The following is a 16,178-nucleotide window of genomic DNA, read 5'->3' as shown; positions in this document are numbered from 1 at the left end:
ACACTGGAGCAGAGCTCAAGTCATTCAACAGTTTTATGCAAAGAAAGGATACAAATACAGAATATTATAAATTGCATTTAGGTTGCCTTAAAAAGGCTGTGTGGCTTAATAGTTCCCACCCAGTTCCCACTCGCTTGAAATGCATGCGATTTACCGCAATGAATTAATTTTGGTGTCCTGTGGAAGCGGACGGCGGTCTTGAATGCTGGTATATTTCTTACTGTCCACATCACGTCACCCTACAATTGGCAGAAGGCCTGCATTGTTATCTGGTCCCATGATTGTGAATGAAAAGCGTCACTTTACCGTGACCCTTGACTCTTTGACAGTGATGGTACCATGGTGCATACTTTACTTCTATGAACAAATACTTGTTCTATCTTTAAAAAAAAAAGAAAGCTTAATAAAAACAGTGTTTGTGTAAGTGATTTGCTGGAAAAATCTCTTGTATACAATGCATACTGGTGGAGACTAGAGAGAGAAACTGTTCAATGAACAAAATGCTTTGTAAAAGCAATAGGCATAACTAGAGAAAGGTTAAGTAAGTAGTATTCATAGAGCAACTCATTCAGTTTACATATAGTAGTGTGCATTGGGCAAGACTATGAGAGAACCAACCAGACTAGAGTTAATGTTTGCCAGACGACAGTTCTTTGTACAGTACACACAGTATTTCCTTCACTTCAATTAATGTGCATGGAAATCTGCTAAGTATGAAAACTATTCACTCAACTAGAGATACGATTCGGATTACGATACTACCGTACGTTCACGATACGATTTTTCACATTGTTCTTTTAACACAAAATTATTTTACAGACATATAAAGGAAAATACATTTGTTTTGTTATTTCTCTTACACAATACCAGTATTTTCTTTCTCTTCAAAATGTATTCTCTTATGCTCTTTTCATTTACACTCCCTCTGCTGTTTTCATAGCATTTCAAATTGTCACCAGTTTGAAATTGTAACCCATTTAGGACTAAGGCCGATTCTAAAAACACCTTCTAAATACTGATAAATATTTATTTCAAAAATGTTATTTTGCTATATACTGTACAGCAACAAGAACCCCAAAAGGGGTTCCCTTTGACAGTAGAGGTAGTCAAATGAAATGGGATTAAATTAGGTTAAATGCTGTGTTTTTCCTCAGTGGCAGTGCCTTGCTTTCTTCTTGTTTAGAGGCCTTGTTTAGAATTTCTAGATAGGGATGAGCCATCTGTTGCCTCCACCTCTGTAATGAACCCAAGGAAGCTCTGAGAAGGAAGGGAAGTGGTCACGTGACTGGGCTGCGCCATGACACTTTCATGGGAGCCAAACTACCCGGAAGTTTGGCAGAATGCACTGGAGTCAATGAGAGCTCAGTGACCAGCTCATGAACAAATATTATTTATGAACAATTGAGACCTTTTGTAAAGTAATCACTTTATTTACATGTACCGGCTCCATTCACTGCCATGTATTCATTTCACTTCCGGTGTGAGTTTGGCTCCCATGAAAGTGTCATGGCGCAGCCCAGTCACATGACCACTTCCCTTCCTTCTCAGAGCTTCCTTGAATGAACCCAGGAACAATGTGCTCGAATGTGATAATGAGGAGGAGCAGACCAGACGACTTCAATCTAATCATTTTAAAGTCTGAATTACCAGACAAAGGTGTGCTTTCCTACAGCCCCCAATATGATGTAGCTGATTATTGTCACCACTGCATGCTCTTGTAGTGTTTGTCTCTGTGCTACTATAGTTCCTAGCATTGCCTCCAAACTTCCAAAGTGACTTTAACTCTCCTATCACACACTGTATTAGTTTAACGTGTAGTGTACATTTACAACATTTTGATAGGCAACAAGCTATTATTGTCTGTAACATTTTCCTGCCATGCATTTAACCCGTACATACTTCAGTACTATTGACGTCATGTTTGTGCCACTAAACGTGTTTAAACCTGCAACATGCAGATGCTTAAATTGTCCTTTACCTTGTGTATATATATATCTTTCTACTGACTCTGTTGTCCTTGCAAAAATCCACTTCCCTCATACTCCATGCAAGCCTGAACAAGAATCAGTCAACCATTACATCTGTCTCCATCCTTTGATGTTCCCTTAGGTAGGCCAATGCCAGCATTCAGCGTAGCCTAAATATTATAGAACATCTGACGGGAAGGGTGGGTTACACGCTTCTACAAGAGTAGTTATTTTCTTGAATCATTGAAGAATAAGAGATTGTTCTTGTGTACCAGTTAATCGCCATTCAATCATTTGAATGAAAAGTTGTGTGTTATCGCGATACTGTGAAGTGTTGGAGACTGGGGCCAGTTTTCTTCCCTTATCTTCCTGTCCGCTTCATCCCCTGTGTCTGAACTCATCTGACAAGAAGGCACTGAAGTTAAATGAATCATAGTCTCACAAGCAGGTCTATGAATGCTTTAATCATGCAGTGGAGATGAAAGAGAAGGAAGAGCCATTGAGAGGGGCACTGCTTAGGTTAGGACAACTGAAGTTCACTCTAGTTTGACGCACATGGCGTATATCTATTCTACGTCCGAGCCTAGACATGGTAATGCCCTGCCTGCCTCTGATTGACCTACCGTCCGTGGTGGTAAATAAATAAATAATAAGTACGATATAATACAAGAATGACAGCTTGGCACGCGCAACAGTAACTTTTTGTAGAAGAGGCAAAATAATATATTGTTTACAGTACTGTACAGTGTAAACTTGAAACATTATTGTACTTATGTACTATATAATCTCGTTTCCATTGATCTTTATCTTTTTAATAATGGTATTAGTTTACTATAATTATTAATTAGATTAATACACGATAATAACACTTGAATTTTGAACACACCCAAATCAAATCATACAAATACGTGTTCATTCAATCAAAGCAATAAACAATATTAGTTTGCTTCTACAAAAATCAAAGTTACAAGTTACTGTCGCACGTGCCAAGCTGTCATTCTCTTGTACTTGAATTATTTCCCCCCACGGAGTAACCTCGCGTCTTGGAGGACAGTCTGGCGCGACGGGCAGTGTCTGTAGGCCAATCAGAGGCATGCGGGGCGTTAACATGTCTATGCTTGGACGTAGAATAGATATACGCACGCACACGTGCACACATCCCTGTCCATAGACGCATTTAAAGGTGCAGTAGCTGGCATTTCACACTCTCATTTCCTCTCTGTCCCCTCCCATCCTCTCAGCTGGGAATGAAACCTTATTTAGCCTTCAGCGAAAAAGTGTTGTGTGATTATGTCGCTCAGCGGTCGTCAAAAGTCACCAAAGCATGAATCAGGCTTGAGGATGTGGTGGGGTTTCGTGAGAAGACCCTGCATGCATTGACACAGTTGAATATCTGGCATTAGTAGACAATCTTACTCTTTAAGTGTCTTTCGTGTGAAGAAAGCTGTACTACTTTTGGATGTTGTTGACATCTTTGATTACTTTTGATCTTATCTTATTGGCACTGTCCTGTGCTTCAGAACACATTCATTCCACTAGTGGCTTTTCTAACTGCAGGATTTTTAACCACTTAAACCATATACTTACTATAGTTGACTGGAGGCCCCCTGGGCTCTGGAGTCTGTACCAGTCCCCCTCTTTGTTTTCACACTATAGTAATTATCTTTGCTGAAAATGGCCGATCCACAAGCTCACACATGACATCTTCTGAGCTTGTATATCTTCTATTTTGGCCCAGGATAGGGAAGCTAAGATTCAAGAGTCTTCCCAAATTGTCATAATTAATCAATCTCCAAATCTCACAAATTAGTTTTACTGGCACTTTTACCAAGTCTCTCCAAAAGCCATGAACAATACGCAAGTTGTAATGCATCCAATTTACATTATAGTATTCACTGTTCTTGGTACACTGACTAGTGTATCCTGGACGTCCAAGGCAGTGGTGAAGTGGCCAGGGCTTGGTTCTGCCATGGGCCAGACTTGACTTCAGGTTTAGATCAGTGAAAGAGAGAAGCAGACACTAGGCCAGTCTAGTCTCGCCTCCCACTAGCCCCCGCCAATTCACACAATAACAGGAAGGGCATACATACCATGGTTCTCTCCCTCAGCTGCATCTCAAAAATAGCTCCTCCATTCCCACAGAGAAGGAAAAGAAAGACCAAAACCAAGTACCAGAAACGGAACCTTTGCATCACAACAGAGATTGTTGAACAATGGCATAGTATTAGCTATGTCTTTACATGTGTTTCCATGCTTTGGTTTTCAGGGACAAACAGGCAAGTTTGTCGCTGATGGAGGGAGTTAGTAAATCAATTGGTTTACTGTTAAAATGACCTTTGGTCCATTTTAGATGTCTTTTAGATTCAAATAAACTAAACCCTGAGCACTTGAGTGTATTTAATAGCATTTCCCAGGTCATTATAAAGGATGTCCAATTAAATTGTGAATGTGCAGATTAGATATTCTGGATACCTGTGTGACATGTACAGTAGTGCTAGTACAGTGTGTTATCGTGTAGCTGTAGTATTTTCCATACTTCCTCTTGTTGGCATAAGCCAAACTCTTATTTATATCACCTTGAAGAAGACTTTGTTGTCAAACCGTTTGTTTATTCTTCAATATATTCATATTGCATCGAGGCTATGTGTGTGGCTGTCTTATCATGGTTTCAGGCTGTCAACAATAACATGTCTGCACTTGCAACGAATACTGGACCCCGGTGCTTGCCCGCTTTTCCTCCCGGAATTTTCCCCAGTGAGGAGGATAACTTTGTAATATGCTATTGGCTGTCTTTTTGGAAAAATACTCCTGTGGAAAGGCTATATTATTTTACTTATATTGACCATATAAACAATTTAGTATTATTTAGTATATGTAAGGTTTTGCCCACTCAAATGGTACCTCGTCAGATAATCCCCACATATCCTACAACAACTTCTGTGAACAGACTTCACTGTAGTACTAGCTTTTCATAAATTATATTTGTACTTTGTACTAAGGCTGTCTGCTGTCATGAAAATTTATAGTTAGAAAAATTCAAAGTCCAGCCGTCTGCTGTCCAGCCTCTCCCACCCCTCACTGGGGAAAATTCTGGGAGGAAAACAGAAACGGGGTGAGTTGTCTTGTTACCCTTGCAACACCAAGTTTTGAAACCTGGGTTTCCTCCATGGGAAAAATCTACTGCCCTTCCCCCAAGGTTTAGCCAAATCACATGTGCATGTTTGATCAGAAAAGCAGTAGCCTAAAAACTTTAAATAGCCCAAAGAGTACACAAATTAAGTTGTGGTCAGCTTCCCTTGGTTTCTCATCAACAACCTGGAACCACAGACCAATGCTTTTCATAATTTAATCATGACAAGCTTGAATTTGAATAATGTTGCCGGTGTATATTTATTTCAGTGGGATCAAAATATAATGAGTTTGAGCTAGTAGCAACCTTTATTGATTTATCGGACCCAGTAGTGCATATCCAGCCTCTTCTCTCTGTGTAATCTACTGTGTCTAATGCCCATGGACTACTGCCAGTGGAGATGGGAGGATATGAAAACAAGAGAAGCAGTTAGTAATCCCATTATGTTTTAGGCTATATCGCTGCAATGCAGGCAATTTTTTTTGGTAAAGTGATACACAATTCCAACTTTAACTTTAGTCACTCAGAACATATTTTGTGACACTTTTGGATTTGCTGTCTAGATTGGTTTATTGAACTTTCCACTGGGAACACTTTTCTGTGTGTTGGAGTTGGAGTGTTGGAGTTTGGAAGCGTTCGTCGGAAGTCACGGCCCTAGATAATTTGCACATAATGGAGGAAGCAGCAACACAGTGCGTTAATGAAAACGAGTGCTTCCAAACTCCAACACTTTATCACAATTTATCACAGCACAGAATTTCTTAGCAGAAAGTAGCTCATAACATGTCTAGGGTGGATTTTTATGAAACAAACGCTTTACAGATTGAAAGAGGATAATTTAAGCTTGCCTTACAGCTGCAATGTTAGTTTAATACAAGCAGATCAGACTTTTATATTTGGATGGATGGGCTGTCTATGGAGGGTGTTGCAAGCAACTCTACATTCAACCCATTACAAAAAAAATCTAGTGCTGCAAATTGCGGCTAGTCAGGAACATGCTTCTGGTTAAATCCAGCTAATTAATAACCCAGACTATCACGGGGATAGAAGACATCTTGGCTTGCAAAACAGTTTTATTTATATATATTTTTAAGTCAAACACAGGATTGACCTTTTCTGGTTGTACTATGCTTTATTAGAATCCAATTATGGGACCTTGCCTGTTGATACTGTATATGGAGGAATGACATAGCAAATCTAGATCCAGATTGGAGCTGGGTCTAATGTTGTGCTGTCTTCTAGGAATCGTGATCAACAAATTCATCTAAATTGTGTTCATCGAACGTACTTGACCCCCCGTAGATTATGTGCTATGAGGATTTTAAATAATCCCAACTGCACTTTCTGCACTTGAACACCATACATTCTTCCATATGGTTTGGGAGTTCTCACATTTAGGAATATGGTTGCTGCAAATTTTTCGATACTTTTACAAATTAACATTACACCCTCTCCATCTTTATTCATATTAAATGATGAATCCCAATTGCCATTAAATAATACCCGTATCCGTGTCTTCTTTGCTGGCGTAACGGCCGCAAAGAAGATGGTTGCTACGCGCTGGAAACCTCCTCATACATAATTGACATCTCGCCAATGGACTTTCTAGATATCATCTATCTGGAGATGTCAACGGCAAGATTACACGGAGCGAAAGAGAAAAACATTAATATTTGGTCTAGCATTGCAGATATGGTCAAGGACATGATTTAGTCTTTATTTTCCTATTGCACAGTGGTAGGAATCTTGGCACAGGTGTGCATTTTGTGGCATCTTTGGTCCCGGGGGGAGGGGTGGGTGGGATTGTTTGTTTGTTTGTTTTTGTGTTCCTTTTCTTTTGCTGTTGTACGTGTATTACTTGTTTTGTTTTCTTTATTCATTCATGGTGTTAACATGTTTGATTGTGTTATTTTGTCATAAATAAAATACATTTGATAACAAAAAAAAAACAATACATCCATGTTGCTGGACAAAGTGAAACTAAACCGGCCACTCAGGTTGTCCGGTTTGCGCTTTCCAAGCATCTGGGTATATGAAAACATTGCTGGTTGTCAGGCTTGCTTAGTAAAAAAAAGGCCACTGCCGGGTATATGAGAATATTTATAGGTTGCCAGGTTTACGATTCTAAGTAAAACAAATGGAAAAGATATAGAGAAATGCTATTTCTTTCCCAATTTTTCCACAACGGCCTGTTATAGCGCCACCATGAGGCCGTTTTTTGCAAAACATTTCTTTATATTACTCGTGTACATTTTATCCATACATCACACAAATCGATATATTGTCATGTGATCAACACGGACCATATTTCATCCTCATTGGCTAAGATTGCCTTCCAAAGTTTGCAGGATTGGTCCGGTTTGAACAAAATGCCTTAAATCATAAACGCAGAGTGCAATTTGAGGGAACTTTTGCAGGCACATTCCCACTAGGCCGAGGAAGAAATTCCACTTGAACTTTTTCACACCAGCCTCATGGTGGCGCTATAATTGGCCCAATTGCGTTTTAACTATAACTGCACCGATCTGTTTAAAACTTTGTATGCACACCAAGGAAAATCCTTTGACACATCTGCTCTTTATAGTGCGACGAGGAGGCCCACTAATTTGAGGGACGCTATCGCCTCCTATGTCCAGCTTTTGGTGTATGTACACAAAGTTACATTAAATTCCCATTGACAATGGACAATTTTACATCAGTGTCTATTTTACGTCATGATGTACGATTATAAGAGTGCCCCTCACTTTACACAGGTGTGATTTTTTTTACATTATACTCATTCAATTTGATCTAAATCTCACATAAATCCATACACATCATCTCTATAGTCATGTGACCAAGACGAGTCTGTTAGATTTTTCATATTCCATCCTGATTGGCTATGATTGGCTTCCAAAGTTCTCAGGAGTGGTACAAACTGTTGCAAATGATTAACACAGCTTCCGATTGCGGTGAAACTTTGCTGGAAGAAATGCCATTTGACATTTTTTCAAAAACACTCCTATCATGGTGGAGACCGGTGCAGAGGACAGCCTTGCTACGGGTAAGGCGGACAGCCTTGCTACGGGTAAGGCTGTCAGTTCGCACCTGATGTTGTGTGGGAGTTCAGACTGATCCAGACCATACTGAATAACTGCTAGCTTGCATAACGTCTTCAAACTAGGACTTAAGTCTAAGACATGCAGCTCATGTGATTGTGAGCCTACTCCTCCATAGAAGAAGATACGATCTCCCACCATGCAACAGCACTTCCTATGCCTCGGAGACGGGACATTCCCCTTGGGCTCAACCTTCTTCCAGGAGAAGCTGTCTGGACTGAATTTCCACAGATTGGTGAACTTAATTTGTTCTTGGGTTGGGCTTATGGTGTCGTAGCCACCAAATCTGTAAAGCTCTCCATTGTAGGTAAAAGCTGCATGTTCGGCTCCATCTTGTGTTATAATCTGTATATTACCAAAAGATGCTGTAGAAGCCTTGTCCAGCCAGAGGTTGTTCTCTGTGTCAAACACTTTGGTGGTCATACCCGAAATACAAACAATCTTTGTCCCAATGATGGTGGCAGAGAAACATGCAAAATGTGGTGTAAAGCCTCTCGTGTTCATTAAATACCAGATCATTGTGGTGGTGTCCAACCTGTACATATTATTCAGATAGCGATTGTGGATTTCATGTCCTTCATGTCCTCCGTGTATATACATGACCTTCCCCAAAACACAGGCTGAGTGGCAGGACCTCCCGGCAGGAACAGTCCCAGACACCTGTGGTTTGAACCATCTGTGGGTGTCGACATCAAATGCATACAGCACGTTGCAGTAAGGATACCCTCCCCAGATGTAGGCGATGTATTCTATAAGCACAGCCGTGTAGCTGTGGTGCCTGATGGGAATCTCAAGGTGATGTTCACCTTTTCCAGATGTCACTGGACATAATTTCTTCCAACGCAAAGACACAGTGTTTAAAACATGGACGTCAATCTCCATCTTTGTAACATCGTGAATTTTGACAGTGTTTTTTCCAAAGAAGTACAGCTCTTGTCCCACTGCTACAATACAGTTCTGTTCCTCTGGTGGACCATTCAGTTGCACCGTCCAATGAAACATTGAACACAACAATGTTGAATTGAAATAAACCTGTTGGATGTCTCATTGCTTTGTAGAAGAATGAAGAGCCAATTGAGCTTGAGATTCTAGAACCTTAGTCGAAAGAGTCTGGACAGTCCTGAAGATATCTGTGGTTAAGAGTTTAGCCTCTGACAACTGGGCCTGCGGTAGACAATGGATTTCAACTGGACTCTCAGAGGCTGCAGTGCCCTTTATCCTGCAGGCTATATTGCTTGTGTCGTACCGGTGAGGTCTAAGTATGACATCAGGTGACATATCCGAACAGATCCATCTTGACCACTTGACTATAGAGATATTGTATACCGATTACTGTGTAACTCGGGAGTAATATAAAAAAATCACACCCATGTGAAGTGAGGGACGCTCTTATCATCGTACATCATCATCATCTCATGAACTGAATTTATGTGATTGCTTAGCCGATTTCCTCGTCTACATATGACGTAAATTTCCCTTCATTGTAAATTGCATTTAATGTTTGTGTTGCCACAAATGTATGTCATATTTGGCGGACATTTTACCTAATTTCTCCTTTCATTGTCAAGGGCAAATATGAGACGTGTGTGGACAAAATGTACTCATATTTGAGGCGCATATGACCTAATTTCTCCTTTCATTGAACTGAATCAAATCACAATCAGAGAGACACCATACCACAGTGGATGTGTTATAAGATGTAGCCTACTGTATTATCCCTGCAGGGAAATTGATGCATTACAGACACAATGTGTCTGGTCATTACTCTTTGTTCAACACAGGGTGTGTAGCGCTCCAAGGCTGTTGATGAGTTTAACAGACCTCTGTTCTCTCTGGCAGTGGCTGCTCTTTTCTAGCCAAGCTGCATGTTGCTCCAAACACTGCCAGTCCAGCTACATTCAATGACTCACATTGGCTCCATTTTCTCTCTGGTTTGGGTTTCATCACTCATCAGAGATGTGATGCTCTGCTGGCCTGCCACCAAAGGTGCTGCCATCAAACTAGAAATGTCAAGGTTTACTCTCGGCCACTGGTTAATCGGCCAAACGTTTCCATACAATGCGGCGAAGCAGGACTCAAAGTGAGAGAAGGACCTTAGTTTAGACATCTAACTTGTGTTTAAAAAACTTTTTTGCAACGATTGCGAAACGGCTTCTTTACTGTTGACAGTGGAGGCTAGATCGAGTGTTTTCTCATGTTTCATCCAGCAGGCTCAAGTTCAGCAATCTCTTTGACAGTGCTCTCTCTTTGTGTGTGTGTGTGTGTGTGTGGGGGGTTGACATAATATCATAGTATATGGAACATTTCAATTCATGTTCCAAGTATTGGGGTCTGGTTGGTTTCTTCCGTCACCAAATCCAATATAATTGAATTCATCCTATAATAAAAAGAATTCTAGTAATGTCTTGCTATGTACTGACAAGTGGCTGATTAGTACACTAATCCATTGACTACACGACATAAATCAAGAAGTCTATTTCAACGTGTCTTTGTTTAGAACAATCATGGCAACTACCTGCAGGTTTCACTTTACCTTATATAATATAATGCATTAGGTCTAGCTATTAGCCTAAATTATGCTTCATCATACGACCATGTGGCTGACCAAAAATAGCTGAATAAGCCGTGTTGTCCACAGAAAGTAAATTTTTAGGCACAATAATTTGCATCAAGAATGAGGCCTTGGTATCTTTGCTCCAGTTTGCTTCCCCTCCCCCCATTTAATAGTTAGGATGGGTAAATTCTGAGGACATAATGTGCAAATATACAGTGACAAAAATACCCCTAAGAAGAGGGGACTACATTATTAATTCTTATTATGTCTTTTAGTATTTTTTATGCTGATAATCCTATTTCTCCTTTTACAGGCGGCTAAAGGCTACATCCTCCTGTTTGACGTGCTGGGAGGGGGTGAGGACAAGTATCTCTATGAGCCTGTATACCCAAAGTGAGTTGCTTTCCCTCCTCTCTCTCTTTCACTCACACAAGACACATACATAGACACCAGTCACAGCAACTAGCTCAAAACTTGGCTGTGAGAGTGTGAGTACGGCTGCGCTATATGGATGAAAAGGGGGGAACAAAGGTTTATTTGAAAGGTTTATTTATGAAGCACTCAATGATTGTTTTAAAAAGATTTTGTCTGAGTAACTAGAAATATCTGCAGTTGCATGTAGTAAACTGAAACATAACTTGTTAGCCATGTTAATTTGAAGCTACACTTTTCTGCTAACTATAAGAATAGATTAATTGAGATTATGATTTAAAAACAGATATCCTATTTTGATGCATAAAATAGAGCAAAAAAGCTCTTCAACCCATTTAGATCGGAGGCCGCTTCTAAAAACCCCTTCTAAATCCTAACCTACGTAGGCATCTCACTGTCTATCCGATATGATCTTATTCCAACCAGTACAATGAATGTAGTCAGATCAGTATCTTAGTTTGACCTAGCCTAACCTACCCATATCTAGTTCCCTACGTGCTGCATGTCTGGACATGGCCTCCTCTAGAACACAAGCATTGTATTTTCCAGTGCTCCAAACCATGTGCCACTCCAAGATACCATAACGGTACAGCAAGGCCAAGTCTGAACTTGTTTGGTGCACTCACTATTCTAAATTTGGGAAAGGATCACTGATGGATACATGCACACAACTGTAGCCGCTCGCCAAATACATTTCATTGCTTTCCTGTCTACATATTTAACAAAGTGTGTGTGTGTGTGTGTGTGTGTGTGTGTGTGTGTGTGTGTGTGCGTGTGCGCGTGCATGCACGCACCCACGCTCGTGAATGTGTTACAGAGGGAGTCCACGTGTGAAGGTGACCCCAGGCTACAAGGAAGAGCAGTGTGCTCCAGCACTCTCTTTAGAGATGAAGAAACCTGTGGATCTGGAGGCTCCCATTACCAGGTACTGTAAATCTGTCTGTTTTTCTCAAAGGCAGATTCACAGATTACCTCACACTTACATTCATATTAAACTCCATGAATCATGATTGTTGGCGCCCTGCCCTTGTAGTTAACCCACTGTGGCCAACTGGACATTATTTAAGTGAATTTCCTTCCCATATTTTGAGGTTCTGCAAAATTGCACACTTGTGTTTAGAATCAGAAACAACACTCAAGAAAAAAACTTCGTAACAATTATGCTTCTCGCAAGTTTATGGATTTGGATGCCTCTGCTGTCAGACCTATTCTTCTAAAATGGTAAATGGTGCATTTATCCAAGGTGCTTTACATTCACCCGTTCACACACACATTCATAAACCGATTGCGGCGGAAGCCATGCAAGGTACCAGCCAGCACATCGGGAGCAATTTGTGTCTTGCCCAAGGACACTTAGACAGGAGGAGCCGGGATTCGAACCGCCGACCCACGGATCATTGGACGACCTGCTCTACCTCCTGAGCCACAGTTGCCTATTCTTCTAACATAAGATTTAGCAGAAAGTGTTTATTCTTGTGCTTCAGATTGTTTGTGTGACAATCTAAATTATTATGCTTCACCACTCCATTCTTCTAATTTGTATAGGATCAATCTTCCTAGCATCTGCTTTGATTTGCTGAATGACTCACACTTTCCACATAGTTTCTGCTTATTGTTGCACTCACTTCTGACCCACATTTCTCAATTATCATGTCCTTCCTTTTTGAGGCTTTTTGGTATCTGCAGTTACGCAGCCGATCCAACTTTTCAAATGGATTCAAACTCATTTTGACAAAATCTGTCAAAACGTTGGTGATAGGTGGAGTAGGACACTCCAAAAGCAGGATCAGACCCCACTGCAACCCAGCAGGTTTACAGCTATCACCCCTAGGGCTGATATGGCTCATTGACAGTTTATCACCTTCCTAACCCAGGGCCAGTAAGTGGCTGGACTCTCCACGATAATCAAAAAACCTACATCCTTCATTCCATCTACCGTAATTGTCTTCCTCCTCTCCTTTTTATACTATCTTTGGTCCCAGCTCCTCTGTCTATTGGAGACAATGCACTGCTTTGTGGTTCCTGGACACACACACACACACACACACACACACACACACACACACACACACAGACACGTTGTGTGCTCTCGTGTGTATGTGAAAACGGCTAGCCCAGCTATGGCCTCATTACAGATGGCCAGCAAACCCCTCAGGCTTCACACTATAGACACAACCCAACGATGACTAGTTCTCCGTTTCCAACACCCTACTGTTGTTATCAGTAGGGTGTGTGTGTATAACACACACACACACACACACACACACACACACACACACACACACACACACATCTATATAACTCCCTTCATACCTCTGTTGTATTTGTTTACCCTTGTTCCTTGTCTTAACCCTATTTTATACTTAAAATGGTGTCACACTGAGAAAATAGCCGATCTACAAGCACTACATACGTACCGGTAAATAGGATTGACAGGTTCAAAGTAGTTCACCTTTTCACTTTCCTCTTCAAATCCACCCTCCAGCCTCCAGTCACTCCAGGAGGACTTGCTGGTGTGTACAGCGGATGGTTACCTCCATGTGTTGCACTGGGACGGTCTAGGCAGCAATGGGCGCAAGGCCATCAGCCTCACTACCATCCCCTTCTCATTGGACCTGCAGTCTGCAAGAGGTTAGCACAAACGTATGCCGACGCAACCCCCCCACATCCCAACCACTGTTGTGTTGGCTCTTCATCACAAATGGAATACATTCAACTTCAACCTGGTCACATCACAATGTTTTGCAGTAAATGTCAAATATACATGAATTGCATGGTCAAAATGGAAATGAGGGATAATATTTCTAAGCATATACTTGTGTAAATAGCTGCAGATATAGAATCACAGTCTAATGTGTAGGTGAGAGAAATCATTTAGCAGCAGATCTCAAACACGTAAGTGATCGTTCCAGTACAGCAGTAGGGGAGCGTAATCATAGACATACATAAAGTGATAATGCGTGGTTGACGGCCTGCGTTGCCATGTCTGACATGGTGACAGGGCTGTGTGACGGCCTGCGTTGCCATGTCTGACATGGTGACAGGGCTGTGTGACGGCCTGCGTTGCCATGTCTGACATGGTGACAGGGCTCAGGTCTTGTTCCACAGTCTGATGGTTGACATCCTGTCCAGGATGTTCCCCCTGTTGACACATTGGTTACATGAATTAAAGTTCTCAGTCGCCACGACTGATTTCAGTCATTTGGAAGCCAGTATGTCTTCTATGGTATCATGTTGCACAGCGAAAATAGCCGATCTACAGACAGACGCATTGAGAGATTTTAGATCTACAGACTCATTGAGAGCTTTTAGATAGGCTATGTTCAGTAAATATTTTTTGAGTGGTGCAACCACTCCTATAGACGGTTATGTGTGTCTGGGTCCCTGTGTCCGAGCACGAAAATATATAGCCTTTGTTCACCACCAAGTGTCACTGTTGCACAGCCTAACACACAGACACAGAGACACACAGGCCAGGGAGGAGGGCTAGTACAGCACAGCACACCACACAGTAAAGCACAACACAGCACCACTCACTTCAGACGGGTCTGATTTTGAGTGGTGCAACCACTCCAAGGAACAGCAATGTCCGTGTTAACCTATGTGACTTGTCCCGTGTTAACCTATGTGACTATGAGTACCAGTAGGGGCAAAAGCGGCGCTGTTGTGCCAGAAACGGAGAGAGAGAGAGGGGGGGAGGGGAGTTGCACCACTCAGTTAACACTGGTGTGATTTATTTTTAAAGATTAGAGCATTTGAAGTGGTCAAACTAGCATTCTGTTTAGAAGCATGTTCCATTGAATCCTAATGGTCACGGATATTTCATAAAAGTACAACGGTTAAAGCCTCAGTCTGTGATTTATTTTCCTGGTTGGCTGTATATAGAACAGAAGGAACAATATTACAATACTAAAACAATCATAATGTTACATATTGTGTTAATTGTTAAGCGTTCATGTGGGAGGCTCCATTCAATAGGACTTGGTCATACGATATATGCTCAGTCATTTTATTTTGCTTTGCCTTTAATACATGTGGATAATCTGTGTGTGTTGTGTAGGTGGCCCATCCATAGACTTTAATACATATAATAACCTGTGTGTGTTGTGTAGGTGGCCCATCCATAGACTTTAATACATATAATAATCTGTGTGTGTTGTGTAGGTGGCCCATCCATAGACTTTAATACATATAATAACCTGTGTGTGTTGTGTAGGTGGCCCATCCATAGACTTTAATACATATAATAACCTGTGTGTGTTGTGTAGGTGGCCCATCCATAGACTTTAATACATATAATAATCTGTGTGTGTTGTGTAGGTGGCCCATCCATAGACTTTAATACATATAATAACCTGTGTGTGTTGTGTAGGTGGCCCATCCATAGACTTTAATACATATAATAACCTGTGTGTGTTGTGTAGGTGGCCCATCCATAGACTTTAATACATATAATAATCTGTGTGTGTTGTGTAGGTGGCCCATCCATAGACTTTAATACATATAATAACCTGTGTGTGTTGTGTAGGTGGCCCATCCATAGACTTTAATACATATAATAACCTGTGTGTGTTGTGTAGGTGGCCCATCCATAGACTTTATACATATAATAACCTGTGTGTGTTGTGTAGGTGGCCCATCCATAGACTTTAATACATATAATAACCTGTGTGTGTTGTGTAGGTGGCCCATCCATAGACCTGGAGGGAGTACATATCAGATGTATGGAGTATTGTGTGACCCTGGACGGCTTCGCTGTAGTCCTGAGTGACGGGCGCCTTGGCTTCGTCACACCACTCAGTAACACCATAACGGCAGATGTAAGGATGCGCACGCGCACACACACACACACACACACACACACACACACACACACACACACACACACACACACACATGATTATTTACATTAACATGACTGATGATAAGGGAGTTGGCAACAAAGCGCTTTTAGCTGTCCAGATGGGACGTCATGCAAATATGAAATGTTTAGGCAT

General features: G+C 41.2%; 1 protein-coding gene across 1 annotated transcript in view; it reads left to right on the top strand.

Moving 5' to 3' along the window:
• ric1 (RIC1 homolog, RAB6A GEF complex partner 1) overlaps positions 1-16,178 on the top strand; it is a 56,032-nt gene that overhangs the window by 16,824 nt on the left and 23,030 nt on the right. Inside the window, exons 3-6 of the mRNA XM_080756436.1 lie at positions 11,063-11,142; positions 11,999-12,106; positions 13,667-13,812; positions 15,865-16,001. Of these exons, the coding sequence (XP_080612562.1) occupies positions 11,063-11,142; positions 11,999-12,106; positions 13,667-13,812; positions 15,865-16,001 (471 nt within the window). The remainder of the gene's footprint in view (positions 1-11,062; positions 11,143-11,998; positions 12,107-13,666; positions 13,813-15,864; positions 16,002-16,178) is intronic.

The sequence above is a fragment of the Protomyctophum bolini genome (assembly GCF_963924005.1).
Source record: "Protomyctophum bolini genome assembly, chromosome: 22".
Lineage (NCBI taxonomy): Eukaryota > Metazoa > Chordata > Actinopteri > Myctophiformes > Myctophidae > Protomyctophum > Protomyctophum bolini.
This window is presented reverse-complemented; position numbering and strand designations above follow the sequence as displayed.